This window comes from Delphinus delphis, chromosome 7, assembly GCF_949987515.2.
Source record: "Delphinus delphis chromosome 7, mDelDel1.2, whole genome shotgun sequence".
Taxonomy (NCBI): domain Eukaryota; kingdom Metazoa; phylum Chordata; class Mammalia; order Artiodactyla; family Delphinidae; genus Delphinus; species Delphinus delphis.
This window is the reverse complement of record NC_082689.1, coordinates 35,637,585-35,652,152: the sequence shown is the minus strand read 5'-3', so window position 1 is coordinate 35,652,152 and position 14,568 is coordinate 35,637,585. Positions and strand designations below refer to the sequence as shown.

At 41.2% G+C, this 14,568-nt stretch overlaps 1 protein-coding gene across 4 annotated transcripts in view; it reads right to left on the bottom strand.

Annotated features, from left to right (window-relative positions):
* FTCDNL1 (formiminotransferase cyclodeaminase N-terminal like) overlaps nt 1-14,568 on the bottom strand; it is a 64,100-nt gene that overhangs the window by 18,449 nt on the left and 31,083 nt on the right. For 3 of the 4 annotated variants that reach the window (XM_060016356.1, XM_060016353.1, XM_060016354.1), the window contains one exon: nt 9,473-9,658. In XM_060016356.1, coding sequence (XP_059872339.1) covers nt 9,473-9,658 — 186 coding nt within the window. Of the gene's footprint in view, nt 1-9,465; nt 9,659-14,568 lie in introns of all 4 variants that reach the window. The other variant, XM_060016357.1, reaches the window with a different exon arrangement.

The window sequence follows — 14,568 nt, the reverse complement described above, 5'->3', positions numbered from 1 at the left end:
TGTCAGTATCCAGTGAGAGATCCTGCTGAATTCACTTTCCCCTAGACAGTCGTGGTTTGGGGGCTTTGCTGCCTAGCCTGGGTACTCTCATACTAATAGACGCTTTACAGAAAATCAGCACACGGAAACCACATTTCATCTTTTTCCCACACATGTACATAATGAAACATTTCAACTCCCGAGGCTGGGCCTCTTTCTACTGGGAATTCTGCAGGAATGAATCAGATTACAGTATTTCTCCATAATGCTTATTTCATAAAAATTAAATTTCCTAACAGTCAATACATATCTCTCTCAACCTCATATACCAATCACTTACTCTAAATATCTTTGAGAATTGTATCAGTTTTAACAGTTCACAGAGTACAACTGGAAATTTTTCTTGTCAATGCTAATGTCATTCATTAATGGAAAGCATCCAAGCATGGTTTCTCTCTCCTCTACCCCTCAACAGGTAATGTTACAAACAGCCCCATTTTTCTCATATCTGATATACACACCCTATTCTGACTCAAGAAGTGGCCTCATCTTTATCATTATTCAAACAAATAGCTAGATCACACTCAGATTTTGCTGAGAAGTATGTATACATATATTGGGTTATACTAAGTATTGATACTATTCAAAATACTTATTGGGCCTATTGTGCTTTGCTATACCAGAACTTTGATATGCCCAGTCAACATTCAGATATTCATATGTAAGTTATCAGCTTGGGGGAGCTAGTCACTTCCAAGGCAAGTTCGTTCATATGGACCCAGGGCTCTTCCTCCCCACAGTATGGTGGCATGGACCATTCCATCTCTAAAGACATGGGACTTTTTCTGAATCCCCCATCCAGCAGATTCCAAGGCACCTGTTACCACCATGTGCCCAATAACTGTACCTTCTGTCACAGAATTTCTAAAATTGATCATTCTTGCTAATAAATGAACTCATTACCTAAGATAAGTTATTAGATGTAGAATAAGCTTAGATGTTAAGTCCAGAGCACAAGAGTGCCATAAAGAATTCACTTGTCCCAACACCGATTCACTTAATTAAAATAAATCTCTACTTAAAAAATTCCTTCAAAAGCTAATTATTTCTTAGAAAAATAAAATTGAACATTAGAAGTAACTTTTATATTCTCTTCTAAATAAAATAAGAGTAATCACAAACAACACAGAATAATCATTTCTTTTGTGTATGCTCTTGTTATGTGTGTTTTAAATTCTTTTTTAAAATTTATTTATTTATTTTTGGCTGCATTGGGTCTTTGTTGCTGTGCATGGGCTGTCTCTAGTTGTGTTGAGCAGGGGCTACTCTTCGTTGAGGTGCGCGGGCTTCAGTAGTTGTGGCACGCGGGCTCAATAGTTGTGGCTCGCGGGCTCTAGAGCACAGGCTCAGTAGTTGTGGCGCACGGTCTTAGTTGCTCCATGTCATGTGGGATCTTCCTGGACCAGGGATCGAACCCGTGTCCCCTGCATTGGCAGGCGGATTCTTAACCACTGCACCTCCAGGGAAGTCCCTTAAATACTTCTATTAAACTTTAATTATATAATAATTAATTTTGTTTTATCATTATATCTTATTCAAGCAGTGAATAAACAGAGACAGTCAATGAAGCTGAGAAGTTTCTGGCCTAATCAGGTAGTAGTACCCTTCCTGAGGGGTTGTGAGGTCATGACCCATTTCTTAGAAGGAAAGAAAGGAAGAAAGGAAGAAAGGGAGAAAGAAAGGGAAAAAGAAAAGAAAAGAAGAAGAGGGCTTCCCTGGTGGCGCAGTGGTTGAGAGTCCACCTGCCGATGCAGGGGACATGGGTTCGTGCCCCAGTCCTGGAAGATCCCACATGCCGCGAAGCAGCTAGGCCCGTGAGCCATAGCTGCTGAGCCTGCGTGTCCGGAGCCTGTGCTCCGCAACGGGAGAGGCCACAACAGTGAGAGGCCCGCGTACCGCAAAAAAAAAAAGAAAAGAAGAAGAGAAACTGCTTTCTGCCCAAATGCACGCATTTCTAATTCCTCCATTTAATCCTTCCCATGTCCAACACCAATATGGTGACCCAATTCTAATGAATCAAATTCTGCATTTAAATCCAGCAGTCCCAGTGACCTTATATGAAATGCTGAATTTGATTTTTTTATGCTAGTTTAAACTTAGTAAAGATTCTTTAAATAAGGGAGGTAATTAATCCCAGAAAATCGTAATTCTAGTTAAATGTCATATAATTAAAGAAATTCCATTTTTTGCTCTAAAATTAGAAACCTGATGTGAAAGTTTGTTTCTCAGTTTGCGGTCTCGCCCCGCTCCTGCCTCCCGCAGATTGGCACTCGGCTGCTCTGGCGGCAGCATGAATCTCCTCACTGCAAAGCTGAAATTCCAATTTTATTCCAACGCAACTGTCACAACGCCCTGAAGCAAGCTAAAAACAAGGAAAAAAATCTTTGGTATGATTTCACTTTCCATGTGTTCTTTAATGAAAAATTTATCATTCTAAATATTGGTGTTTACTCCTAGTTATATACTTTTTTTATCAAAAAGAAAAAGAAACTGAGATTCAGTTGCTATTATTTCACAGGGAAATATAACAGGCCTGATGTTTTCCTGACAATTCTGTTATTTTCTTGTGTGGAAACACTGTATTTATCATATACTGTACGGCTGGTGATTCAGATATTGTAGAGACCTTATGGTGAACTGATATAGATGTAAACTCTTTATGCCAGATTGTTTAAGCATAAAAAAAACAAATGCACTTAATTAACATCTGATGTGTAGCTTTTGCAAACACAAATGCAATATTTGTGTTTGAGCACTGGCAGTAATGACTGTGAACTATGCTATTAATGTCTGGTTTAAAGATGCTTGCGGTAGGACCATGTCTGGAATAACACAAATAAAAAACTGCATTCAGACAAAACAATAGTGAAGAGGCCATTAGAAAAATGAAAAAGCAGCACTCAAAAGAAACACATGTATTTTTTTCCCCCTTTAGATCAAAACTATTCTCAAAAATAGTTCCAGGTGCCATCATCTTCAATCAATTAATGGTGAAAAGATTCTATATATTTTCCTCCACAGAAAGGATTTCATTTTAGGGAGTCAGAAGTTGCTAAGGGATGTATTTAGAAGTTCTATTTATCATATTAAGTTCCTCTTTGGCGGCTTAGTTTTAAAAGATGCATGAGGAGAGAGCCGAGGTGGTGCTTTGGGATATTTGGCATTTTTATATCTGAAGAGAGAACTGCAAATTTGTGGATTACATTACAGTTTGAATAAATAAAGAGATTCTCATGAACTAATGTGCGACTCCCTCATTAAATATGTTTTTACTGAAAACCTGCTGAGTTCCAGGAACCATGCAGGTTACTGGGTGTAAAAACATGAAAGTTAAAATAACATAAAACCTAGCCTAAATGTGGTCCTTGCTTCAGACTAACAAACAGAGCAAGAAAACAGACTTGGAACTCAGGTTCAAAAATATAAACAGCTGTTATTACACCAAAAGCAATTAGTCATCATTACGTATTGGTATTTTAAATTTTTTAGAACATGTACTAAAGAGAAACCACAGCTGAAACAGGACATTTGATGACTAAAGCCATAAAACTCAAACATAATTGCTAAGTCCAATACTCCCATGGCGGGAAGAATGCAGGACTCTTATGCATGTGGCCAAATCCACAGAAAAGAAAGCTGAGTGACACTGTGTGGCATAGGGCCGGCAGTGGCTCCCCGTGAGTCTGAATTCAAGTTCTACCTCTTCAGGGACACTGCCTCTGCTCAGCTGTCTTTCAGCAAAATGGCTATGACGTTTTCCCACTCTGCAAGGAATTGTGAGCCTCAATTTCTCAACTCTGAATCTTTCAGAGTAACAGTACTTCAGAGAGGAAATCACAGAGGTAGATACATGTTAATATCATAATGGAATGAAGCCAGTCCAGTTGAAAGGAACCTCAGGTGACCTGCCTGCTCCCAGGTTTTCTATAGAACAGTGCCTTTCACCAGCTCATGCAGAGACAAAAGCAAAGTCCTTCATGCTTCTATTACAGGTTACACACTTAATTACACATTGAGCCTTTCATTCCAACTAGATTTACAAGCAAATGTAGAAAATTATGAAAATAGGTTCCTCAAAACAGGACTCATTCTAAAACTAGAAATTATTTTTCAAAGACTAGGTAAAGTTTTGGGTGTGAAGTAAACGGCATTATTCAATGTCAAGAAAAGTGCCTGATGCTGCAACTTCTCATTTACTGAGACAGAACTAAGCAGGGACAGCTCTCACTAACCCATTGAAATAACTAAACAGAAGTCCTTGATTCCAAGATGTGCCAATTACCTCCATCTATGATTCTTAAGGCATCATATGAAACTACAGTTCAAAGAACTGTCCCTCTATTTTTAAACAATGATGCATATATGCAGGCCAGTCATATATCAGCCAGCGGTGTTTAAATTATCCTATAAATGTTTAGGGTTTTAAAATATATATGTATAAAGTATTTATTTATAGATCTAAAAGTATCAACTATTACTGCTTTGTCCTTATTTATGTTCCTCATGAGCTGGCCAACTACAAACTTTTAAAAGGAATTTGGTTTAAAAGATTTTGTGTGTTTGGCACTGACTATGGGTGTTAATCATTTCTGAGCTCACTTTTTTCTCTTCTGTTTATAATATTCTCAGGGAACTTCAAAACAGAAACCTGTTCCCTTATAGATTCTGCTTCCTCTTGGGTACTGTGTAGATTACTTTGTCACTGGAAAGTTAACTGTAAGTGTTCAGTTGATAGCACCAATCATTTCTATTTAATTTTTTTAGGAAAAGAAATAAATACGCAATGTGTTGAAGCTTTTCTGTTTTGATGGGAGGAGTGGAAAACTATGTTGAGAAACATTGATGTAAATAAAAAATGTTAGAAAAATATATAAAGCCATTAAATTTAAAAATAAGGAGGGAAATCGCCATAGTTAGGAACTAAATTCACTGAAAAATTAGATGAATAACATTTCTACCCTAATGACAGAGGTGCTAGAAATTCTCCTTCAGTAGATATTACTTTTAAAAATGAAAACATTTTACTCCTTCTTACGTGTTTCTTAAGAGATAATTCGTGCAAGTAAGGTAACCTAAGATTTCTGTTGATTATGTGTTTTAAACTCGAATTATAATCTTGTTCATGAAATATTAGAAACTGTTTATCCATATCCTTTATTCACTGTTCCTCTCTGAAACATTTTACTTTTCTATTAGAATCTGCTTTGAGCCTATTAAATGAGGTGTCTCTCGATGAATAACAGTCTACCTAGCCTTGGCAACTTATAATTTTCATGTTTTTTGCACAAACTGAGGATTCTGCCACTTAGGAGATATTAGCAAAAAAGACATACGGAGGGGAAAGTTGTGCTACTTTTCCCTTCTTTTCTTAAATCTTTCATCAGCAATCTGAATAAATGCAATGACACCCAGCTTTTATAAAACTGATCATTGATAAACCTCAATAATTAGCCTTTATGAAAGATGATGGAAAGTAATCACAAGATCAAATCAATTTAGAGAAATAATGAAAATAAGTTGAAAGCTTTAAGAATTTAAAAACACTTTTCTTACAAATATATAACATAAATAAAATAAATAGATGCATACATATATTTTACAATATTGAGATCATACTGTTTATACTACTTTATATCCTTTGGCCTTGACACTGGCTTTCTCTCTGCCTGAGACTACTGTCCACATCTCCACGTGGCTAACTGCCTCTCTCCCAGTCTTTGCTCCGACACTGCCTTCACTATGAGGCCTACTTTGGTTTATCCCATTTAAAAACTGTAGTTCAGGACCTCCCTGGTGGCGCAGTGGTTGAGAGTCCGCCTGCCGATGCAGGGGACACGGGTTCGTGCCCCGGTCCGGGAAGATCCCACGTGCCGCGTAGCGGCTGGGCCCATGAGCCATGGCCGCTGAGCCTGCGCGTCCGGAGCCTGTGCTCCGCAACAGGAGAGGCCACAGCGGTGAGAGGCCCGCGTACGGCAAAAAAAAAAAAAAAAAAAACTGAACAGGACAATGGGAATCATGTGTCTGGGATGGGAGTGAACTACAGTTTTGTTTGTTTTTTTGGCTGTAGCACTTATTTTCTAACATACTATATAATTCTTTATTTATTAAGCTTGTTATTTACTGTCGCTCTCTTCACCCCTTCCCCACTGGAATGTAAACTCTTTTTTTTTTGGCTGCGTTGAGTCTTCGTTGCTGCTCGCAGGTTTTCTCTAGTTGCGGCGAGCGGGGGCTACTCTTCGTTGCGGTGCGCGGGCTTCTCACTGCGGTGGCTCCTCTTGTTGCGGAGCACGGGCTCTAGGTGCACGGGCTTCAGTAGTTGTGGAACGTGGGCTCAGTAGTTGTGGCTCACGGGCTCTAGAGCGCAGGCTCAATAGTTGTGGCACACGGGCTTAGCTGCTCCGCAGCATGTGAGATCTTCCTGGACCAGGGCTTGAACCTGTGTCCCCTGCATTGGCAGGCAGATTCTTAACCGCTGCGCCACCAGGAAAATCCCTGGAATGTAAATTCTTTGAGGGCAAATAAATTCTATTTTCCCCACTGACGATAGTGCCTAGCACATACTAGGTACTTGATAAATATTTGTTGCAGGGACTTCCCTAGTGGTCTAGTGGCTAAGACTCCACGCTCCCAATGCAGGGGGCTCTGGGTTCGATCCCTGGTCAGGGAACTAGCTCCCATATGCTGCAACTAAGAGTTCGCATGCCACAGCTAAGACCCGGCGCAGCCAAATAAATAAAAATATTAAAAAAAAATATTTGTTGCATTAATTAATAAACTGCAAATTCTCTCTACATTGTATTGTATTTTTCAAGTCTCTAAAAATTCTTCCAAACCTTCACACTTAATTGCTTGCATAATAGTCTTTCACCTAGGTATAGCTTATTTAATAATCACTCTCAAATACTGAACATTTACATTGTTTCCCGTATTTACTATTATAAATAGTTCTTTGATAAACATACTTGTGCATAAGTACATGTACTTTTTATTATTTCCTCAGGAATAAATCTATTTCCTTAAGATAAATCTATCACTAGAACTAGAATTTCTGCAAAGCAGTTACATATATTCTTGGAGCTCTTAATACACATCACCAACTCACTTCCAAAAAGTTTATACCAATTGATGCTACCGTTAGCAGCATGAGTGCCTCTAACTAAATCTTTATCAGTATCAAATTTTACCTTTAAAATACCATCTTTAAACATTTTTGTGCCAATCTTGGCATTTTAAAGTAAACTTAGGATTTTCAGATGTTGATGAAATTCTCCATGTAAATCACAGATCTCCACATGGAGTAAAAATAGAGAAGAAATTAGAAATCCCAGTGGCTTGTCCATTCCAATCAAACAATGTAAAATGGGTGAGATTATCCCAACACCAGACAACCATTAGGTGAGATGGGGGAGCAGTGTTCACTTTGGTTTAGACAATTACAAACCAAGTTTGTACTTAGAAGATTGAATATGATTAGTGATAACATGAACATTTAGTCTTTAACTCAGATATGCTTTTTAGAGTCCTCTAAAGTTCTCCCTAAATACCAACCCATTCAGTCTCATAGCAATGCAGAAAGAGAATGAAGTTTTTCCAGGGACTGCCTAATCCAATACTAAAGCCAGTTCTGTTCTCTAGTACTAGGATCCCTGCTTCTAATTCCTGTTCACTGACTGTAATCCCAGTCACTGGGCACTGCGCTGACAAGGTTTGTGAAATAATCCTTTCAGTCTTTAGTAAGGCCCAAATTAGAAGCCAGGAAATAGCTGTCTGAAAATTTAGTCACAAACTTACACTTCTACATTTGTGAGACAAATCGTGGGAAAATATGTGAGGTTCAAATTGGCAGGGAGCAATCAGCTTCTTCCTTTTTCCATAAGTAAAGACTAACACACAATTTTTTATAAATCTTTTCTCTAAATGGAAGGAAAAAATGGCCCCTTAGTACTGTGTTCGGCACTTAATAGACATTATTTCAACTTCACAGTCTCATGAGGGAGATATAATTATTATGTCCATTTTATAGATATGGGAACTGAGGCTTAATGAGTTAAGGAACACTCTGAAGTCACACGGCCAATGAACAGCAAGGCCAGGATTCGAGCAGAGCCTCAAAGCCTGCACTGTTTTCATTGTACTGCTCTGCTTGATTATAGATATCATTGGTTTGAGAGCAGAATTCTGCACCAGGGATTAGTAACCAAAAGCCTATGGGTAACTGCACCATGGGGAAATGTGTTTCTTATGGTTGCCCACCTCTTGCTCCTTGGGGACCTAGTATCTTAGTAACGGCTAAAATATTAACTGACTATGAAAATGTTACTTAGCATGGTTTAATTTGTGATCCCTACAGAAGATACTTGAGGGTGAAAGAATTAAGACTCAAATAAATGGCACTAGGATGGTGAAGTGCAGTGAATGGGGATGGCATTTTGGATGGGGTGCTACTGCCTTTTCCGAAGGTAAGCTCTAAGCAAGGAGTGGGTCTGGAGTAGCAGAGAGAGGTAAGAGTTGGTGAGATCCAGGGGAAGGAAGAATACCATTCCCCATGTTTGTTCTCTCTGGCCTAGAGCCTGCTGTGTAGAAAAGCTTGTCTCCAGGGTGCCTCTAGAACTGACTTCCAGCTGTAAGCATCAACTTGGACACACTGGATGTTTAAGTGCTGAAAGACTTTCCTACCAGCTAAAAGTAAGCTCTACCCAAGTCCTGAGCCACCAAGTGTCCCCAGGATACACGCTCATGCCCAGCACAGCAGCGAGCCTCCAGGACCTGTCCTGGTGTCAACCATTCTCACCATCAGTGGCCACGCTGCAGGGCTCGTTATTTATCTTGAACATCACTCTTGGGGGCTCTCATGGAATATATGATGAGGGCTTCCAGCCTCTCTGGTCAGCTCATGAAGGCATGGGTAAGAAAGAGGCATGAGGAGACCTTCAACCAAGCCAAGAAGGAGCCCCAGCTAAAGCCCTCCTGTATTATGTGGGAGGGATCAAATGAAGGTGACCTCAGAATACTCAAGTTTAAAAACAAAAGCAGAGGGGCTTCCCTGGTGGCGCATGGTTAAGAATCTGCCTGCCAATGCAGGGGACATGGGTTCAAGCCCTGGTCCAGGAAGATCCCACATGCCGTGCAGCAACTAAGCCCGTGTGCCACAGCTACTGAGCCTGCACTCTAGAGCCCACAAGCCACAACTACTGAGCCCACAAGCCACAACTACTGAAGCCCGCGCGTCTAGAGCCCGTGCTCCACAACAAGAGAAGCCACTGCAATGAGAAGCCCGCACACCACAACAAAGAGTAGCCCCTGCTCGTTGCAACTAGAGAAAGCCTGTGTGTAGCAACGAAGACCCAATGCAGCCAAAAATAAATAAATTAAACAAATAAATTAAAAAACAACAACAACAACAAGAAAAGCAGAACAAAACCATACTGTGAACCTGTTAAACCACATCTTCGGGCAGGTGCAACTCCCAGGTCAGGTTTAAGAGCACTGAAATCCCTCCTTGTGAACCAGCCCAGTTGTTTCCTTCTCTGGACAAGAGTGCGCTTCTCAGGCAGGTCGGCCTCACCAAAGAAAAACACACTGCAGCCAGGAACATGCTGGACCAGATTCTCAGCAAGGTCTATGGACAGTGGGAAATTTTAACAAAATTAAATTAAAATCAGGCCTAATGAAAGAAAATAAAGCACATAATTTTCTTTATTTTATTGTGGTAAAATATATTTAACACAAAATTTACCATTTTAACCATTTCTAAGTGTACAGTTCAGTAGCATTAAGTGCGTTCCTATCGCTGTTATAACCATCACCACTAAAGCATATAATTCAAACAAATTTTAAAAATCAAAGTTTGAGCATAATTAATTTTCCTTGAAGTTAGTCTCATAATAAAAAGTTTGTCTATGTACAAGGAGGCTAGAATTTCTAAGCCATTATGAATCTAATTCCGTAAGGAAAATTCATCACTAAGATTAATAAAATTGGTACCTTCAATTTTTTAACTATTTTATAACAGCCCCAAATTATGTATACTGTTAGGAGAAAGAAAAAGTTAAGAATACAGGGGCCAGATCTGCATTGTCCAATATGGTAACCCTTAGCTACACATTCCATTAAATTTTAATTTTAATTAATTAAATGAAATGCAATAAAAGTTAGTTTTTTCAGTTGCATGAGCCACATTTCAAGTGCTCAATAACCACATGTGGCCAGTGGTCTTCCTATTGGACAGTGCAGATACAGAACATTTCCATCATCACAGAAAGTTCTACTGGATAGTATTGGGTCAGATATTCTGTAAGGAAGCCTAGTATTTAAATATAATTTTATGGAGGCTACTCTCTGAATGACGTTTATTCATTCTCTTCTGCCATTTTTATATCTAGATTCTGTCTCTGACCTTATCTTTTCAAGGCAGATTACAGAATTACCTTCCTGTTTTTTCTAGAGAACTGCTTTAGGGGACTGCTGTTTGCAGCTGACAGCATGTTTTCATGGCACTAATCACAGTCCCCTGTAAGCAAGGATAGAGATAGCATAAATTTTTTTCTGATGTATAGATGCAGGTATTTGGGAATTTGGGTACTGGCCTGGGACAGCAGGACTGTGGGCCTCCCCTATTTGGAGGCCCATCATGGAACATCAGAGGCTGAGATGGGGCCTTTAGCCCCATAAGCACAGGAAACCTCTCCAACTACAATTCTGAAGGTTGGTTATTTGTTTGTTTCTAATGTAGACTGCTATGCTGATGGGAGGGGTGAAATGTGGAGGGCATTAAAAAAATTTTGTACCTCTGGGTTGTATGAAGTCTAGGGAAATGTTCTTTTTTAAAAATATTTATTTATTTATTATTAATTTAGTTTGGCTGCACCAGGTCTTAGTTGCGGCCCACGGGATCTTCGTTGAGGCATGTGGGATCTTTAGTTGCAGCATGTGCACTCTTAGTTGCAGCACGCATGCGGGATCTAGTTCCCTGACCAGGGATCGAACCAGGCCCCCTGCATTGGGAGTGCAGTCTTACGCACTGGACCACCAGGGAAGTCCCAGAGAAACATTCTTTCTCTGAGTCAGGTAGAGACTCTAGCACTAGAAGCCCGTGATATGTAGACACCACAAAGCCAAGAAAATCTCCCAAATTTACTGAGTGAACTCTACTTCTTTAACACTACTTTAAGATACTAAAGGACCATGGGCTTCAGGGCGGGGGAGCAGGCAGATGCCAGTGACACAGTTAACAGAGGTTTAAGCATTGTAAAATAATGTTTAGGCAGTTACCTAAGTACTCCCCTCAAATCTGGAATGGCAGAGAGCAGGGGTGGCAGAAGAAAGGGAAAATGGTTTAGGAGACTTAGTTAAGACATCTTAACATCTGACAACTCTCCAAATTGTTTGGATCACCGTTATCTGCTCCAGCCATAACTTAGAGTGACTCACACTTTGGTTGTCACAGGAGCCTAAGACACAAACTGTGATGCTAAAGCCCCTCCTTCTAAATAGCAATAGTGTGACCTATTTCCTGGCTCTGCTCAGTTCTTGGCCTAGCCAGGCCAGCACCTCTATTTGGAACTACAGTTCTGGAGTATTGCATAAGTTTATAAAGCCCAGAATGCTGTAAAGGAGGATTCTTGGAGCCTGGTTCTTAAAGGGCAAAGCAGGGGGAGATATTTGCAGTAGCAACTCCCAGCTGTCAGCAGCTGGGGGGTTGAGGGCAGGGGTCCATTTTGGTTTAGTAGAATTAGCATATGCTTTTGAGGCCAGAAGATATTGGTTTGAACACCATTTCTGCTCCTTAATACCTGTTTGGGATCTTGAGCAATTTTTTTTGACATCTCTGAGCCTCAAGTTCTTTGTCTGTAAAGTGAAAATGAAAAAAAAAAAAAAAGCTTCCTCTAAAGCACCAACTCCTTATCTAGAAATCTGGCAATTAAAAGGAATAAAAATAAGCATTTATCCTGCCTTGCCTGTATAAACTGTATTTCAGGGTAGCCAGATAGCCTGAACTGATGAGGGAAAGATTTTTTAATAGAAAAAAATCTAACTAATAACTGTGGAAGAAATGATATGATTAGAAAATCACCATTTTGGAGACCCTAAGAAAATAACTGTTTCAGGCAAAGATCATCAATGGATAAAACCCTCATGAAAAGTCAATTAGGAACAAGGGCAATTCATCTTTGCATCACCAGATGTGAGATAATCAGACATTGTGGCTTCCTGATAGGACATGTATGAAGCTCACAGCCCACCTTTGAAGAAGTTTTGCCAAAAAAAAAAAAAAAAAGAACTTTAACCCGATCAAGGGGCTAACTTAAAGTCTGTATGAAATGAGAGGGATAAAGAAACAAATTAAATGACACCACAAGGGAGCAAACAGATGATCCAGAATGTGGAAATTCCATAGGACAACTGACCTAGTTTCTGCAACCAGTGAATTGGAGGAAAAAAGGGGGGCGGGGAACTGGGCTAGATCAAAAGAGAAAGAGATACAACAATCACCTCAATATGTGAACCATGTGTAGATCCAGATTCAGACAAGCCCATCATAGAAAGACGTTTGCTTGGGTTATACACTGGATATTAGATGGTACCAAAAAACGATCATTTTGTTGGGTGTGATAATGGCATTGTGGCGATATAAGAAAATGTCCACATTGCTTACAGATATTTTAAATATGCAGGGGTGAAATAATATGATTTTTGGAACTTGCTTTAAAAAACCTTTAATAAAACTAAAGGAAAAAAGAGGGAGATAAAAAGAGAGGAAAGGAGAAAAAATAAAGGAAGTAAAGAAAAAAGAGGAGAGGGGGGAAGATGGTGGAAGAGTAAGACGCGGAGATCACCTTCCTCCCCACAGATACATCAGAAATACATCTACACGTGGAACAACTCCTACAGAACACCTACTGAACGCTGGCAGAAGACTTCAGACCTCCCAAAAGGCAAGAAACTCCCCACGTACCTGGGTAGGGCAAAAGAAAAAAGAATAAACAGAGACAAAAGAATAGGGACTGGACCTGCACCAGTGGGAGGGAGCTGTGAAGGAGGAAAGGTTTCCACACACTAGGAAGCCCCTCCGCGGGAGGAGACTGCGGGTGTTGGAGGGGGGAAGCTTCGGAGCCACGGAGGAGAGCACAGCACAGCAACAGGGGTGCGGAGGGCAAAGCGGAGAGATTCCCACACAGAGGATCGGTGCCGACCCGCACTCACCAGCCACTCACCAGCCCGAGAGGCTTGTCTGCTCAACCGCCGGGGCGGGCGGGGCTGGGAGTTGAGGCTCGGGCTTTGGTCGGAGTGCCGGGAGAGGACTGGGGTTGCCGGCGTGAACACAGCCTGCAGGGGGTTAGTGTGCCACGGCTGGCCGGGAGGGAGTCCGGGGAAAAGTCGGGACCTGCCGAAGAGGCAAGAGACTTTTTCTTCCCTCTGTTTCCTAGTGCGCGATGAGAGGGGATTAAGAGCGCTGCTTAAAGGAGCTCCAGAGACGGGTGCGAGCCGCGGCTAACAGCGCAGACCCCAGAGCTGGGCCATGAGATGCTAAGGCTGCTGCTGCCGCCACCAAGAAGCCTGTGTGCGAGCACAGGTCACTATCCACACCCCACTTCCGGGGAGCCTGTGCAGCCCGCCACCGCCAGGGTCCCAGGATCCAGGGACAACTTCCCAGGGAGAACGCACAGCGTGCCTCAGGTTGGTGCAACGTCACGCCGGCCTCTGTGCTGCAGGCTCGCCCCGCACTCCGTGCCCCTCCCTCCCCCCGGCCTGAGTGAGCCAGAGCCCCCGAATCAGCTGCTCCTTTAACCCCGTCCTGTCTGAGCGAAGAACAGACTCCCTTAGGCGACCTACACGCAGAGGCTGGGCCAAATCCAAAGCTGAGCCCCGGGAGCTGTGAGAACAAAGAAGAGAAAGGGAAATCTCTCCCAGCAGCCTCAGAAGCAGCGGATTAAATCTCCACAATCAACTTGATGTACCCTGCATTTGTGGAATGCATGAAAAGACAACGAATCATCCCAAATTGAGGAGGTGGACTTAGCAAGATTTATGATTTTTTCCCCTTTTCCTCTTTTTGTGAGCGTGTATGTGTATGGTTCTGTGTGAGATTTTGTCTGTATAGCTTTGCTTTCACCATTTGTCCTACGGTTCTATCCGTCCGTTTTTTTGTTGTTGTTGTTTTTTTGGGGTTTTTTACTTAAAAAAATTTTTTTTCTTAAAAATTATTTTTTATTTTAATAAGTTTATTTTATTTTATCTTACTTTATTTTATTTTCTTTTATCCTCCTTCTTACTTTCTACTTTTGCTCTCTTTTATTCTGAGCTGCGTGGATGAAAGGCTCTTGGTGCTGCAGCCAGGAGTCAGTGCTGTGCCTCTGAGGTGGGAGAGCCAACTTCAGGACACTGGTCCACAAGAGACCTCCCAGCTCCACATAATATCAAACAGCAAAAATCTCCCAGAGATCTCCATCTCAACACCAGCACCCAGCTTCACTCAAAGACCAGCAAGCTACAGTGCTGGACACCCTATGCCAAACAACTAGCAAGACA